This window comes from Callionymus lyra, chromosome 10, assembly GCF_982586985.1.
Source record: "Callionymus lyra chromosome 10, fCalLyr1.hap1.1, whole genome shotgun sequence".
Taxonomy (NCBI): domain Eukaryota; kingdom Metazoa; phylum Chordata; class Actinopteri; order Syngnathiformes; family Callionymidae; genus Callionymus; species Callionymus lyra.
In genome coordinates, this window is record NC_141827.1 from 13,136,150 (window position 1) to 13,151,683 (window position 15,534).

At 40.2% G+C, this 15,534-nt stretch overlaps 1 protein-coding gene across 1 annotated transcript; it reads left to right on the forward strand.

Annotated features, from left to right (window-relative positions):
* The first annotated feature begins 10 nt into the window (after positions 1-10).
* On the forward strand, positions 11-13,324 carry mst1 (macrophage stimulating 1). Its single transcript, XM_087800915.1, has 20 exons — positions 11-207; positions 1,188-1,332; positions 2,704-2,819; positions 3,272-3,416; positions 3,985-4,100; positions 4,181-4,295; positions 4,366-4,502; positions 5,417-5,537; positions 5,597-5,715; positions 6,779-6,953; positions 7,033-7,163; positions 7,971-8,073; positions 8,738-8,874; positions 9,051-9,083; positions 9,157-9,274; positions 9,347-9,424; positions 10,383-10,529; positions 10,595-10,701; positions 11,318-11,457; positions 12,548-13,324. Exons 1-20 carry the CDS (start codon positions 162-164, stop codon positions 12,707-12,709), a joined length of 2,391 nt encoding a protein of 796 aa, XP_087657041.1. The 5' UTR covers positions 11-161; the 3' UTR covers positions 12,710-13,324.
* Positions 13,325-15,534: the final 2,210 nt, after the last annotated feature.

A 15,534-nucleotide genomic window follows, 5' to 3' on the forward strand; every position in this document is an offset into this window, starting at 1 on the left:
GACAAGAGCTCAATGTGGCTGTTGTGATTTCTCAGTTTGTTCATCCGACGAATTTGTGGATTCATTTTTTTTGAAAACTCAGCTTGAAGACTTTTTCGCGTTTAAAACTCTTTGTTTAACTTTTTCTAATCGCAAGATATTTGATGTAACAGCCGCTCACCATGAAGCTGCTTGTTACTTGTTTGGTAACATTTGTACTGGTCACCGGTAAGAAGCTTTTGATAATATGAGAAAGTCGTAAATTAATGTATTAACATCATATTGTATTGAGAGAAAAAAGATCGTTTTTGTTTTTCTTTGTTTTTCTTTATATTATTCGAGTGTTTTCAGTAGGCAGCGATGTTTGGTCCAAAGGTTATGTGTGCAGGCTGGTGCCCAAATGTGACGTTAGGTTACACTTCAACAACTGACTTTAATTGTGATAATTGTAATTGTGGTAAGTTAGTAAGTAATTTATATTTATATAGCGCTTTTCCAGACCAGGGTCACAAAGCGCTTAAACAATCAAAACAATATTCAATAAAGTATATACTTTAAAGGTCAAGATAAAACTGATAACACAACAGGAGTTCCAGAAAATCAAGGAAAAGCCTGAACAAATAAAAATGTCTTAAGATGTTTCTTGAAGGAGTCAGTAGATCATCAAACACAGAGGAAGAGGAAGATCGTTCCAAAGCTTAGGAGCAACAGTCTGGAAGGATTTCTCTCCTCTGGTCCTGAACCGTGTGCGTGGAACCATCAGTAGATTCTGATCCACAGACCTCAGAGCCCGAGCTGGGGTGTAAGGCTGGATCAGATCACTGATGTAAGGAGGAGCCTGACCATGAATAGATCTGAGAGTAAGAACCAGAATTTTAAAATTGATCCTGAAAGAAACTGGCAGCCAGTGAAGAGTGTTAAGGATCGGAGAAATGTGAGTTCTTCTACTAGAGCAGGTCAGAATTCTCGCTGCAGAGTTCTGTATGAACTGCAGGTGAGACAGCTTCTTCTTGTTTAGACATGAAGGTAAATCATGACTCTTGATTTTAAACTTGTCCTACACGTGATCTTGACTCTGAACAATGAGACTCAAACTCATCCAACTCTGGACTTAACTAGACATCAGTTGGACCACAACCACACTATAGATGTCCCTAAACTGGGGTATAAGTTTGAAATATTGGATCATCTCAAAGTTTTTCTCGCAGGTTACCGCAGTCCTCTCAACGAATTCCATCGTTCGGAAGGTCGAGAGTTGGTTCCTACATCCTGGAATTCTGCTCGAGTGTCGATGTCCCCAGGTCTGGCCCTGGAGGACTGTGCGAACCGCTGTGCACTCTCTCTGGACTGCAGGTACGAATCCTACTGGATTCATAGCTAATCCTTCTCAAATATTTACAATTTAATCTCCCAAATATCTTCGACCCACACTCCCACCTCTCAAATGAAAATCAAATATTTACAGACTGGGGCTTTAATTCATATTTTAATCTTATTTGTCATGTATAAATCATTTTTAAATGATACGTAATATAACAGTGTGCACCATTTTCAAAATATTTTATACTAATACAATTATAGGTCATTGCCCAGTTATTAGTTGTAATATAAAGTATTATGTGTAATACAGTTTGTTTGTTTTTTTCATTTCTATTTTGTTTAATTTATAATTCTTATTGTGTTTCACCTGAGTGATGTCATGTACTAGGAGGACATAATGTAATATTAAAGAGTCGTTAAATATATCAGTGTAATGTTAAAAAGTTAAAATAGGGAAGTGTTAAAATTATATAACATTATCTTGTCATTTAATACTATGTTTTAATCTATCATGGTGTGGAACGGAGACACCCAGGCGCAGAGGTAATTTGCATAGACTTGGTTTAATTCCGTGGGGAAGGCGTAGTCAAACAGTCCAGTAAACGGCAACAAAAGGCAATAGCAAGGGTAAGGCAAACTCGGCGTCAAGGGGCAGAAACAGGTCGATAATCACAACAGGCAGGAATGAGTCTTGGTCGGGACAAGGTAAGGAGACAGGGTAGGAAGCAGGAATACTCAACGGCAGGATACAGGTACTGGAAAACGGTGAAGACAAGACAAGGACGTGACAGAGAGTGGAGTCTTAAGAACACAGGGGAGCAATCAGCAGCAGCTGGAACAATTACTACTCAGACAGGGGGAAGTAAAACTAGCACAGACATACAGAAGGGAGCGGATTTCACAATAAAACCGGAAACACAAGGAGGAACATGTAGACTCATGACATTTATCCACGGCAGAGTTTTAAGAGAACAAGTGTAGTACTGGATGAGGAAGTCAGGAGCATTTGAAAAGTTTGAGGGTGTTGCAGGACATGTATGAAGACAGTGAGACTGTAGAAATGTATGAGTCACAGAAGGACTCAAAGTGAGAGTAGAAATAGATCAGGTCTCAGCTCTCCGGTCCTGGACAAAATGCTCAGGGTTGTCACTGGGAGTAACCTGATGGTATAGAAATAGGTATCGAATTAGGTATATCGTAGGCACGGCTCATGCAGAAGAATACAAACAAATATAGAAAAGGGACATGTCAGACAAATGATTTCATAAATGAAGGTAAAAGAAGACAATGAAGTCAACGATTCCAGGTTAGTTAAGGTGGAGAAAGTTTATTTCCTGTGGCAACCCCTGATGATGATAATGATGAGATCAAACAAGAACTGATGATGGATTGAATATGTCACAGAGCCTTCAACTATGAGACGCGACCTAACATCATGTGCAAACACCTGCCCTGGGTGGGCGACGGTAGCAACGCAGAGGTCAAGAGGAATGTAAACTGCGACCTATATGAGAAAAAAGGTGAGAGCCCATTTTTCTTCGGAACGGTAATTTCAGAACAATTGATGCAAGGGACATTTTAATGCTCTTCTCCTGCTGAAGTCTACATCAGGAAGTGCATCATGGGCAAAGGGGAGGACTACAGGGGGAAAGTCTTCATTACCATGAGTGGACTCACTTGGTGGTAGTCAAAGTTTCCTCACGATCACAGGTGTTAAATGTTACATTAGGTTACACTTCAACAACTGAGTTTAATTGTGAACGAAAATCATGACTCTTGATATTAAACTTCCCCTACACGTGATCTTGACTCTGAACAAGGAGACTCAAACTCATCCAACTCTGGACAGAACTAGACATCAGTTCGACCACAACCACACTATAGATGTCACTAAACTGGGGTTTAGATCGAAATGATGTCCAGGACCTGCACGCCTGGATTTCTGTGCATCATCTGTAAGTTTCTCCCTCAGGTTACCGCAGTCCTCTCAACGAATTCCAGCGTTCAGAAGGTCGAGAGTTGGTTCCTACATCCTGGAATTCTGCTCGAGTGTTGATGACACCAGGTCTGGCCCTGGAGGACTGTGCGAACCGCTGTGCAATCTCTCTGGACTGCAGGTAGGACTCATACTAGATTCATAGTTCATCCTCCTCAAATATTTACAATTTTATCTCCCAAATAACTTCAACTCACACACACCCCTCTTAAATGAAAATCAAATATTTCCAGACTGGGGCTTTAATTCATATTTTACTATTTGTTATCTAGTATAAAATGGACTGATGTCATTTTAAATGAGATATGTTTGCTGTGTAAAATAAAGATGTTCTATATTAATTCACTATGCTCCGGTCCTGGACAGACTGACACATGAGTCCGTCTTAAGGACAATAATGTTTGCTGATGATGTTCATGAAAATGCTCAGGGTTGTCACTGGGAGTAACCTGATGGTACAGAAATAGGTATCGAATTGGGTATATATCGTAGGCACGGCTCAAGCAGAAGAATACAAACAAATATAGAAACATGTCAGACAAATTATGTCATAAATGAAGGTAAAAGAAGACAATGAAGTCAATGATCCAGGTAAGTTAAGGTGGAGGAAGCTTACTTCCTGTGGCAACCCTTGATGATGATAATGATGATATCGAACAAGAACTGATGATGGATTGAATATGTAACAGAGCCTTCAACTATGAGACGCGACCTAACATCATGTGTAAACACCTGCCCTGGGTGGGCGACGGTAGCAACGCGGAAGTCAAGAGGAACGTAAACTGCGACCTCTATGAGAAAAAAGGTGAGAGTCCATTTTTATCCGAACAGTAGTTTCAGAACAATCGACGCAAGGGACATTTTAATGCTCTTCTCCTGCTGTAGTCTACATCAGGAAGTGCATCATGGGCAAAGGGGAGGACTACAGGGGGAAAGTCTTCACCACCATGAGTGGACTCACTTGCCAGCAGTGGTGGTCGAAGTTTCCTCACGACCACAGGTGTCAACTAATCTCTACCATGTGTGAACAAATCAATGTTTCATTCTGGACTTTTTTTTGTTTGTGTCAGGTGGACTCCTACCGCTACAAATGGCCTGGAGCTGAACTACTGCAGGAATCCTGATGGAGACCGCATCGGTCCCTGGTGTTACACCACCGACCCGGAGCGTCGCTATGAAAGCTGCAACATACCTCAGTGCAAAGATGGTACGAACACAACAGAAGATACATGTGTCTTTAGTCAGCGACGCCTTCAAATTAATTAATTTCATTTGTAAGATGCCTTTCAGGACACACAAGGACACCATACAAACAGATTATAAAACAACAGTTAGAAAGACAACAGTAAGATGTATTCAAGATAAGAAAGATAAAAAAGATTAGCCTTGGAGAAGTTGAAAATGTGTTTTGGGTTTGAAAATAGAGGGTTCAGGCGCTGCTTTAATGACTTAAAATGCTCAGATATTGGGTCCTCGCATAATGGGCTCTCGAACTAAACAGATACAGGACAGATAAAGTACATCTTATATAGACAAATCAACAGTAGAGTAGTACAGCAAAAGTAGACAATGAAGTTAACATTGACTAAAAAAGTGGTTACAAGGACACTGAGGTATCAATCAAGGTCACAACCAAAGTGTGAGTTTATTTTCCTACTGATTTTTTTTTCTGCTTCAGGATTACAGAGCTTGTCCTTGGTGTTCTTAGTTGTTGTTAGTACTATAACCTCAATGGATGTTTATATATCAAATAAAAGTGCTCCGTGCTGCTGATTATTTTTATAATTTACTAAATTTAACTAAAATAAAATGTAGGTATATGCACGATTAACTGTGAACAGAGTCACTGATACAGATACTGTGTATACAAGTACTTGAGTTGCTGTAATATGTTCAAACAAACACATAAATCCAAGTGCACTTTAAAGTTGTAAATTACGAAAAGATTGGTTTAGGGTCGTTCAATGTAATGCATTACTGTGATATAATTGAAGCCTAACTTACTCTATCTAAGAGCAAACAAATCATATCATCATTAATAAAATGTAAGAACTTGAGACCTTGGCTCTTACAAGAGTTTGAAAATGAAGAATGTTGTTTAATGATGTGTTTTCTTTCCAGAGGTGTGCATCACCTGCAACGGCGAAGACTACAGGGGACAGGTGGACCACACCGTGAGCGGGCGAGAGTGCCAGCGTTGGGACCAGCAGTACCCGCACCAACACATCTACCAGCCAGAGAAGTCGGGCGTGATTGACTTGCAGTTTGAACACTTAATATAACGGTCGTTTAATTTCAAAGGTATCCTGACAAGAGTCTGGACGACAACTACTGCCGTAACCCCGACGCCTCTCCGGTGCCCTGGTGTTACACCACCGACCCCGAGGTGGAGAGAGAGAGCTGCGAGATCAGCAAGTGCAGTAAGAGTTTTACACACATCCTCGTGAAGAATGTGTCCTCAACGGGTTGATTTTGTGCGTCTGAACTGTCAAAGACATGAACATACTTTACTAGTTATTATTTTAGTGAGATGGAATGAGATTTGGGGGTGTTTGTGTGTTGTAGTGTGTGTGTGTGTGTGAATGGTTGTTTGTCCTTGTGTGCCCTGCGACTGGTGTCCTGTCCAGGGTGTCCCCTGCCTCTCGCCCAAAGAATCTGGGATAGGCTCCAGCCCCCCGCGACCCCAATAAGGGAACAGAACATCACAGAACACAGAACATGAATGTTGACTGTCGAGTCATTTGGTTTTACCAGAATTTCACAACTTGTGTTTGTGTTGGATTTCAAAATCCGACAATTCCATCACAAAGATGCCCTCTAATGGCTAAGTGTGGTATTGTGTTGAATAGGTTTCAGTTCATTTTGTGTTAAAAATAATGTGGACTCAAAGTAAGTAACAAATAGTAGCTATTTTCATTTAAATCAATTGATGACTGAACCTGTAGTATAACTATATACAAAAAATACATTTATTTTTTCAATTAATAATGTATTTCTTACATCAGAAAGTATTTGCTTAAGTTTTAACTTATTCGGACATCTGTTGTATATTACGTAATTATTATTACGCATATTATGCATATTCTTTTTGTGATAACACGATTCAATTCTCAAAAAGAGAGCGATTTAGAAGTGTACAGTTGTTAAGATTAATGCAAAAAGGAAAAACAAAGCAGCATACACAATAAATAACCCATAATCAACTTGTTAGAAACTTGATGTGAAAGGCAAGTTCACTTTTTCCCTTTAATGTAATTTAGAATATTTGTAAAACCTTTAATTTTTTTATAGTAGTCTAGAGAGACAAGATATTTCTTTATTAATCCCATGACAGGAAATTCAAGAAATACAATAGAAAAATAACACAATTTCAATTTTTAAAGAAAGAGTTAATTAAAAAACATTAAAAAGGATACTGAATGTGTGAATTCACCACATACATCCAAACACAGGTAACACAATTAAAACTCTCTCGTTTTCCAGCGGAGGTACGCGTTGAGAAGAGCCAACGCTCCAGCTTCACCACCAAATGCTTCCGTGGACGTGGAGAAGATTACCGCGGCAAAGTCAACGAGACTCCATCAGGTATCCCCTGCCAGCGATGGGACGCCCAGTATCCTCACGAGCACCCCTTCTACCCAAATACATATGAATGCAAGTACGTATCATTTCAGATTGTTGATTCAGACTTTTGTGATCGTTGGCATGGTGAAGTATAATTCACTTTCCGTCCTTAGGGGTTTGGAGGAGAACTTCTGCAGGAATCCAGATGGATCAGAGGCTCCCTGGTGCTTCACGTCTGTGCCAGAGATGAGGACGGCTCTCTGTTTACAGATCAAACGCTGTGCAGATGACATCGAGGCTGAAGGTGTGTTTCGCTCTGTAATATTTTGACTAACAATGACCACTGCACCCTGAGAAATCTTCACTGCAAAGTTTTACTGAGTTTTACTAGGAAACATTATCATCTAAATCATTTTAATTCAATATAAAAGTCTATTTATCAGTCAATATCCATATATAAAAGTCTGTAAAACACTCAATATTCATTAATAAAAGTCTATTTATCAAGCAATGGCCATAAATAAAACTTTATTTGTCAGTCAATATCCATGAAGACAACTCATATTTACCACTCAATATTCAGAAATAAACATATATTTATCAGTCAATATTCATTTAAAAAAGTCTGTTTATCAGTCAAAAATTAATAAATAAATATCCATCTATCGTCAATGTTCATTAATAAAAATCAATTTATCCATCAATGTTCATGAATAAAAGTCTATTTATCAGTCAATGGCCACAAATAAAAGTGTATTAATCAGTCAGTGACTATGAATAAAAGTATAAAGTATATTAATCACTCACTATTTATTTATAGACAAATGTATATACATGGCCTTCTTCTGGACCACATCTCCCTTCCTCCTGGTTCTCCAGATCCCCAAGAGTCTTGCTCTCTTACCCAGCTCCCTGGTCCCCCAGATCGACCACAAGCTGGACCAAATCACCCTAATATTCTGTATATAAATATTGAGTGTTTAATATGCTTTTATGAATGTTGACTGATATATGCAGTATATATATAAATCTCCAGACAGAGCTCCAGTAAGACACACAGTGTAATGTACCTGTTCTAATTCTAATTGTTTTCTACTTCCATATATTTTAGATTGCTACCATGAAAATGGCAAAAATTACCGTGGCATGGTTCGCAAAACTCGTAAAGGCATTACCTGCCAGAAGTGGAACGTCAACACACCTCACCGCACAAGGTAATACACTGTTTATAAAGCAAATGTTTATCATTTTCTAGTTAAAGAATGATGTAAGTATCTACAATATAAAAGTAAAAACCATCAATTTCATTAACCATCTTTCCATTCTTACATCAATCCATCTATTTCTCCATTTATTCATTCAACAATCCACCCAACAATTTATTCATCCATTAGTCATTGAACAATTTGTCCATCCATCCATTAATCCACCTGTTCATCGTTACCCCAGGTTATCTCTATAACCCTGGTTCCAAGAATGCTTTCAACACCCTCCAAAGACTGTCGCTATGGGTTACCGCTTTCTATGAAAAAGATCGATGCACTCGCCACCTAGCAGGGGGCAGTAGGCCGCTAAAAAACAAACAAAAAATGCCGTAATGACCCAGACACACAAATCCGAGTTTGTGTTGATCCAGGGTGTGCTGAGGGGGGAAATACTGACCTGTTTTAGGGAAGCGAGGCCTTTTATCAATCTGGCCTACTGCCCCCTGCTGGGTGGCGAGCGCATCAATATTTTTCATCGAAGAGAGTTAACCAATAGCGAAAGCCTTTAGAGGTCAGAGGATGCATGATGTGAAGAACCATCTATCCTAGGTCCACAAGTTAAAGGCCTACAATGCAGGTTTGTTTTACTAAAATGTTGAAAACTGATTTTCAGAATTAATCCCAGAACACACCCTGAAGCTAATCTGACAGAGAACTACTGCCGCAACCCAGATGGTGACCAGCACGGACCCTGGTGCTACACAACCGACCCCAAGACTGAGTTTGACTACTGCGCCATCAAGCAGTGTGGTACGGTTCCCTTATGTGGTCTTGTGGTCTATCTTGAGATCCATTTCACCATGATTCTTTTCTTTGTAAAAGAATAAGCACACCTTCCATCTCACCTGGAATATCTATAAACAAATATGTTTGTGTTGAATAGTTTCCTGACATCTTTATAATTATTTATATTTTCTTTTTTACAGCGGGAGAGAAAGTCACCATGACTGAACCAGTGGGTGAGTTTTGCTATTCTTTTTCATTTATTCAAACCACTTGCAATAACCAAATAACTATTTGTTGGTACCGTAGAAAACGTGGAATTCAGTGAGTGCGGGAAAAGAGACGACCGAATGACGAGGAATCCCAGGCTGAGAATCGTCAATGGAATCCCTGGAAACTCACCGTGGACAGTGAGCCTCAGAGACCGGTCTGTGCTACTGCTGCGTCGGGTTAAAATTGGGATGAATAAATCCATATGATCGTCGATCTTTGTGTGCAGGAAAGGAAACCATTTTTGTGGAGGATCACTGGTCAACGCCAGATGGGTCATCAGCACCAAGCAGTGTTTCTCCTCCTGGTAACATAAACGAGCTGACATTTTTAACAGTTTTAGTAACTTATAATGCTTCATTAATGGCTTTAAATAGTAAGTAAGTAATTAAGTAATATTTATTTATATAGCGCTTTTCGAGACCAAGGTCACAAAGCGCTAAAACAATCAAAACAATACTCAAAAAAGTACTTTAAAGATCAAGATAAAACTGAGAACAACACAGGAGTTCGAGAAATTCAAGGAAAAGCCTGAACAAATAGAAACGTCTTAAGATGTTTCTTAGAGGAGTCAGTAGACTCCATGAAGCGCAAAGAGAGATGAAGATCGTTCCAAAGCTTAGGAGCAACAGCCTGAAAAGATTTCTCTCCTCTGGTCCTGAGCCGTGTGCGTGGAACCATAAGTAGATTCTGATCCACAGACCTCAGAGCCCGAGCTGGGGTGTAAGGCTGGATCAGATCAGTGATGTAAGGAGGAGTCTGACCATGAATAGATCTGAAAGTAAGAACCAGAATTTTAAAGTTGATCCTGAAAGAAACTGGAAGCCAGTGAAGAGTTTTAAGGATCGGAGAAATGTGAGTTCTTCTACTAGAGCGGGTCAGAATTCTCGCTGCAGAGTTCTGAATCAACTGCAGACGAGACAGCTCCTTCTTCTTAAGACATGAAAACAAACTGTTACAATAGTCCAGACGAGAAGAAACAAACGCATGGATTACAAGCTCCAGATCATGTTCCGACAACATTTTCCTAAGTTTAGAGATTTTTCTCAGTTGAAGGAAACAGTTTCTGGTCAGTTTTCTGCAGTGTTGAACAAGAGACATGTCTTTATCAAATACAACACCCAGGTTTCTCAGGCTCAGTTTGACAGACTGACCTAAGTCACCCAAGTACTGACTCAACCCTGCAAAGAAGTATTTACGTTTACCTGCTCAAAAATACTGTCATCCACGATATATAACATATGTGTCTGTAAATGTATTCACAGCTACGTGGACCTGCCCGGTTACTCCGCTATGATGGGGACTCTGTTTCAGGATCCTACGGAGGACGAGCCCGGAGTTCAGTCCATCCCTCTCACGAAGATCGTCTGCGGACCATCCGAGTCGCAGCTGGTCATGCTGCAGCTGGAAAGGTAATGGGAAGTCGAGTCGGATGTGCCGTCGCTCTTTCGAAAATAATTCTGACTTTTCTACTCAGCGCGGCTCAGTTCAACGACCGAGTCTCTCAGATCTGTCTTCCTCCCGAGCGATACATCGTGGCCGAGAATACCAAGTGTGAGATCGCAGGATGGGGAGAGACTAAAGGCAAGTGGACTTTGGGTCATCCAGATATGGTTGTAAATACTATACTGCGCGTCACTGGCTCTCCCGGCAGACAAGAGTGAACCAACATGGGCTATAGAATGTGTTGAGACATCTTGAGACGACCAGCTTTGGGTTGAAAGAGTGCTTTGCATTTACAGCAAAAACATAACTACGCACAGATGTGGGAAGTGAGGAGGAAAGAAGAGAAAATGGGATAGAGAAGCAGAGAATATAAATAGTTGAGATCGGTGAGTGGGGGAAACAAAAGATGAAGAAAAGAAAAGAGGAAAGCACAGTGTGAAAAGGTTAGAGTGAAGAGAACAGAAATGAAAGAGTCAAAAAATCAAATGAAATAAGGAAATTGAGGGGAAAACCATTTCATCCATTCAAAATGTGTTTTGGTCGCACTAGACGGGGAAGGGGTTGGATAAGGACAGTCAAAGGTCCAGATGTGGCCCCTGCAGGATGTCCACATCTGCTTGAAATAGTTGGTCAGCTTTTCAAATGACATCCTCTGCTGCAATTTCCAGAACCGTTTACCATATGTTCTGAATTCCTTCTGCCCTTTTTTTTTTTTTCTGATTTACTCAGTGCTCCCTATGGTTTTTTTTTCCAGGTACTGGGGACGAGTCCGTCCTCAATGTGGCCCACGTACCAGTGATGAGCAATAGGGAGTGCAACAAGTACTTCAGAGGTCGCGTTCGTGAAAACGAAATGTGCACTGGTTCGTTCCAGGGCGGCGTGGGGGCTTGTGAGGTGAGTTGATAGAACAGATCCAGAGACGTAGTTTTAAACATAAGTTACCTGGAGGTGGAGGAACCACCTATGAATACATGAGCCAGAAGTGTCCAAACCTTTCCCTTACTGGGCCACATTTGATAGCGTTGCCTGTAACTTTCATACATTCATGAGTACTACTGAATACGTACAAAGAGTTATCTGAAGTGAAAGTTTCGTAACTCATCTTTGTGACGTTTAGTTTTGGTTTAAAATTCTCTGGCTGACAGTACCTTTACTCTGTACCATAGTGGCACCAGTTCTGACCTGTACAGTAAGTAAGTAAGTAAGTAATTTTTATTTATATAGTGCTTTTCCAGACCAGGGTCACAAAGCACTTAAACAATCAAAACAATACTCAATAAAGTATATACTTTAAAGGTCAAGATAAAACTGATAACACAACAGGAGTTCCAGAAAACCAAGGAAAAGCCTGAACAAATAAAAACGTCTTAAGATGTTTCTTAAAGGAGTCAGTAGATCCATCAAGCGCAAAGAGTACAGTAGTAACCAGATTGAAAACACAACTATTACATTTCCTTATCTGTGATTAAAAGTGTATTGTACACCATCAGAATCTCGCTATAGTACGGGCAACTAATGTGTAGATTTAAGTGTGTCTTAAATAGATGTTGGACCTCTGTTGTACTCATCAGTATGTGTCTGTTTGAATAAAAACTCTCTTTTTATTGAAATATTTACATAAAATGCTCTTTTTGTGGAGATTAAATCTCAGTTACCATAACCATAACCACTCTGCTGTGATTGGTCAAACATCAAGCAACTCTATTTCGCTGAGATTTCCGACGGGGGACAACTTTATAAAGTAATAAGTTCAAAACATGGTCATGATGAGTGACTTACTGCATCTTGGAGAGGAAGACTTCAATATTTGAGTCAGGAGAGTTGGATTTCAGCCACAAGTACTATAAAAGTATAGGTTTGGCAGTAGTATTTGGACAACATCAGAACAAAATATCTAGTTGAAAGTGGTTAAGGGCAACAAATAATAAATATCCAGACAAAGGATCAGCAGGAAATTGACCTCCTACTCTGTGTGTGTTTGCAGAGGGACTATGGTGGCCCGCTCGCTTGTCAGAACCATGACTGCTGGGTCCTGGAGGGCGTGATCATCCCCATGAGACGTTGCGGTCACCCGGGGCAGCCCAACATCTTCATCCGGGTCTCTGTCTACGTGGATTGGATCAAGAAGGTCATGGAAATGGCCTAGAGAAGCATCCGGATGGCAAACATCATCATTGTGAATTTCTCTAAGGAGATGAATAAAGTATCTATCTATCTATCTATCTATCTACTAGAATCAATGTAATCCTGTTGTAAATGAATGCTGAGGGTGTTTCCATGTGATAATTACACGTGTCCTTATAGTCCTCTCTTTGTCGCAAAATATTCAACTCTCCCTGTCGTCGAGCAGAGCGCCTAAAATACCCCGGCCACGACCGAAGCCCCTCCCCTGTCTGTCTTTTGATGCCGGCCCCCACCTCTAAAGACATGCCTTTGTGCCTTACGCAGAACTGTAAGCGCTGCACATTCTTTCTAGTTCTATAGGAGGATTTTTGTTACCCAGTCCTGATGAGCCCACGGAATTCAGCTTAAATAAACCTCAAGGTCATAGTCCGGCAGAATCTCAGAGCCCTCTGGCCTGCAGATGCTTACTGGGCTCACACGTGAAGCCCCTTCTTGACCCCGAGACCCCCTCTTTCACAGTCCATGTGCTCCCCGGTCACAGACATACGAAGACGACTCGGTGGTACTTTGCAAGCAGTGACTGTTGAAGTTGATGACAAAACAAACAACAAAAATAAATACTGCTGCTACAACTCAAGTGTTGTTGTTTTTTTTTTGTTTTCTACGCAATGACACGTTCATCTGACGCAGGGAAGAATACAAATGTAACCTTTTCTTTTACTGTGGTCTCACGCCGAGACGCCCACCTGACTTGACTTCAGCTTTGACCCTCTCTGGAATGTCTGAGAGCGATCATACTGTACCAAGAAAAAGAAAAAAAAACAGTGCACAGAGGATTGTTATCTTAAACATTTGAGTTGTTCCTTAAATTCAAATAAAGATATGTTTGAAAAGGATTGTCTTGGGAGACATGTTTAAGTAAAAAATCATTCTAAATAACGTTCCAGCTTCAAGTTTTCGTTACTTTTAAGCCAATAAAAACATCACTGGATAAAGAATCAAGATGACCCATTGAGATTGACTGAAATGATGACGAGTCTGTGGATGATAAGTATGTTGTTTTCAGGGGATGTCCCTCACTGTTAGCTATGACTTTTTTTTACCAAAGATATTTTAACTCAAATAACTGCCTCTGGCTGACTTGCTAGTACTCTGTGTACTTCATTTACTATAATAATGTCTACTACATTTATTTTCTCAGAGGCAGTAGACTAGAATGATGACCTCAGTTTGGATCAATGACTAGAGGAACCTCCAGGTTACATTCAGGTTTCACAAACACATGAACATGCTCTAGGTGTGTATGGTGCAACAGTGGAACAATTAGTTTGTTACAACATGATGCTTTCATGTTTAACCTGCAAGCATTAGAAATCCTTAATCCTTTTGCATTCATCGTGAACTTTAAAACATTTTCTGCACTATTTGAACGTGTTTAAAAGCTATTATAAACCATCTTATATTCGGTTTTGTTTCCCATAAAAACAGCAGGTCATAATTAACAGATGCAAACGTGACCAGAAAGATGCAGTCGTGCAAGAATCTTCTTCGTGTGACTTCTACAACTGGCGTCAATTTATTTGACTTTTACATTTTCTTAATTTCTGTTTTTCCACAGTTTATTTTGTGTGTTATCTTTACTCCATTCACTGGCAATAAATGTTTCTCATTCTGATCTGTAGTCATTCAATCTTTCTTATATCCACCTTGATTCAGCAAGACTTGGTTCTAACACTTAACAGTAAAAAGTTAACAGTGTTTCTATTGAACTACTGTTATTTTAAACGTCATTAAACTGATACCTCACTTCGCTCCTCCGGTGGGTGGTCCCCTTAAAACTTTTTTTTGTGAGTCTGGGAGGGGTTCTCAGTCTGAGCCCTCCCCCCTCTCGCTCGCTCCCTGAAACATGGTTTAATAGAGAAGGTATGTTTCTGCTGTAGCCCCCCCATTATATCGAGCGAAGTGGGGGTGTCGCGCCCAGACGTCTGTTGGTGGTGGAGAGGGGGGGTCCCAACATTTCCGATCACAGAAAAAGGGTGGGGGGGGGGGGCTTCAGAAAGTTTCAAGTCGTCCCGTGTGTGAGAACCTCCAGGTGAAACTCCAACAGCGACACACGGTAAGTAACGACCTGAACACCTGTGCTGTTACTTTACCGTAATACTTAGGAACTTTGACGAGGACGCACCGGGATTTTTTTTGGTTGAGCAGAATAAACCAAAATACGTCGTCATATCACGTTTTAGGGGCTGAGCATTTTCTCGGTGGGCACCTTACTTTATACGCGCGCGTCCATGTGCGAAAAGTACATTTAGTTCTGAGGAACTCTGCTGCGCCTCTTGTCTAGTTCGCACGTTACACTTTCCAGACGTTAAGCGTGTGTTTCAAATCGTTGTGTTGACTTTCAAGAGCAACTCGGGACGTAAAGTATTAACGTGAGATGAGCAGCGAATGATGAACCCCTTTTTCTTTTTGGTAGAAAAAAAATAACTGCATAAAACCCAACAGATCTCTTTTATTCCCACTCAATACACAATGTCCCAAAAATTGATTTAGTACATTTAATTACAATGTTAATAAGAATATTTAGACCCCTTGACTGACAATTTGATAGTTTGATGATACTTCTGTTTTCACCTAAACAACCTTTAAATGGTTTCTTTTTTTGCATCTTTTGCTACATTGACAAATGTTATAGTTAGGATGAATGATTGGTAGCTGTCTGTTCAATGTCACGTGGTTTTATTTCATTATTTCTATATATTTTGTGTGTGTTAAATACATTGACTCATTGACATGATTTAATTAAAATCAGACCGATCATTTGAAAAACAACTTTTTTTTTCATCA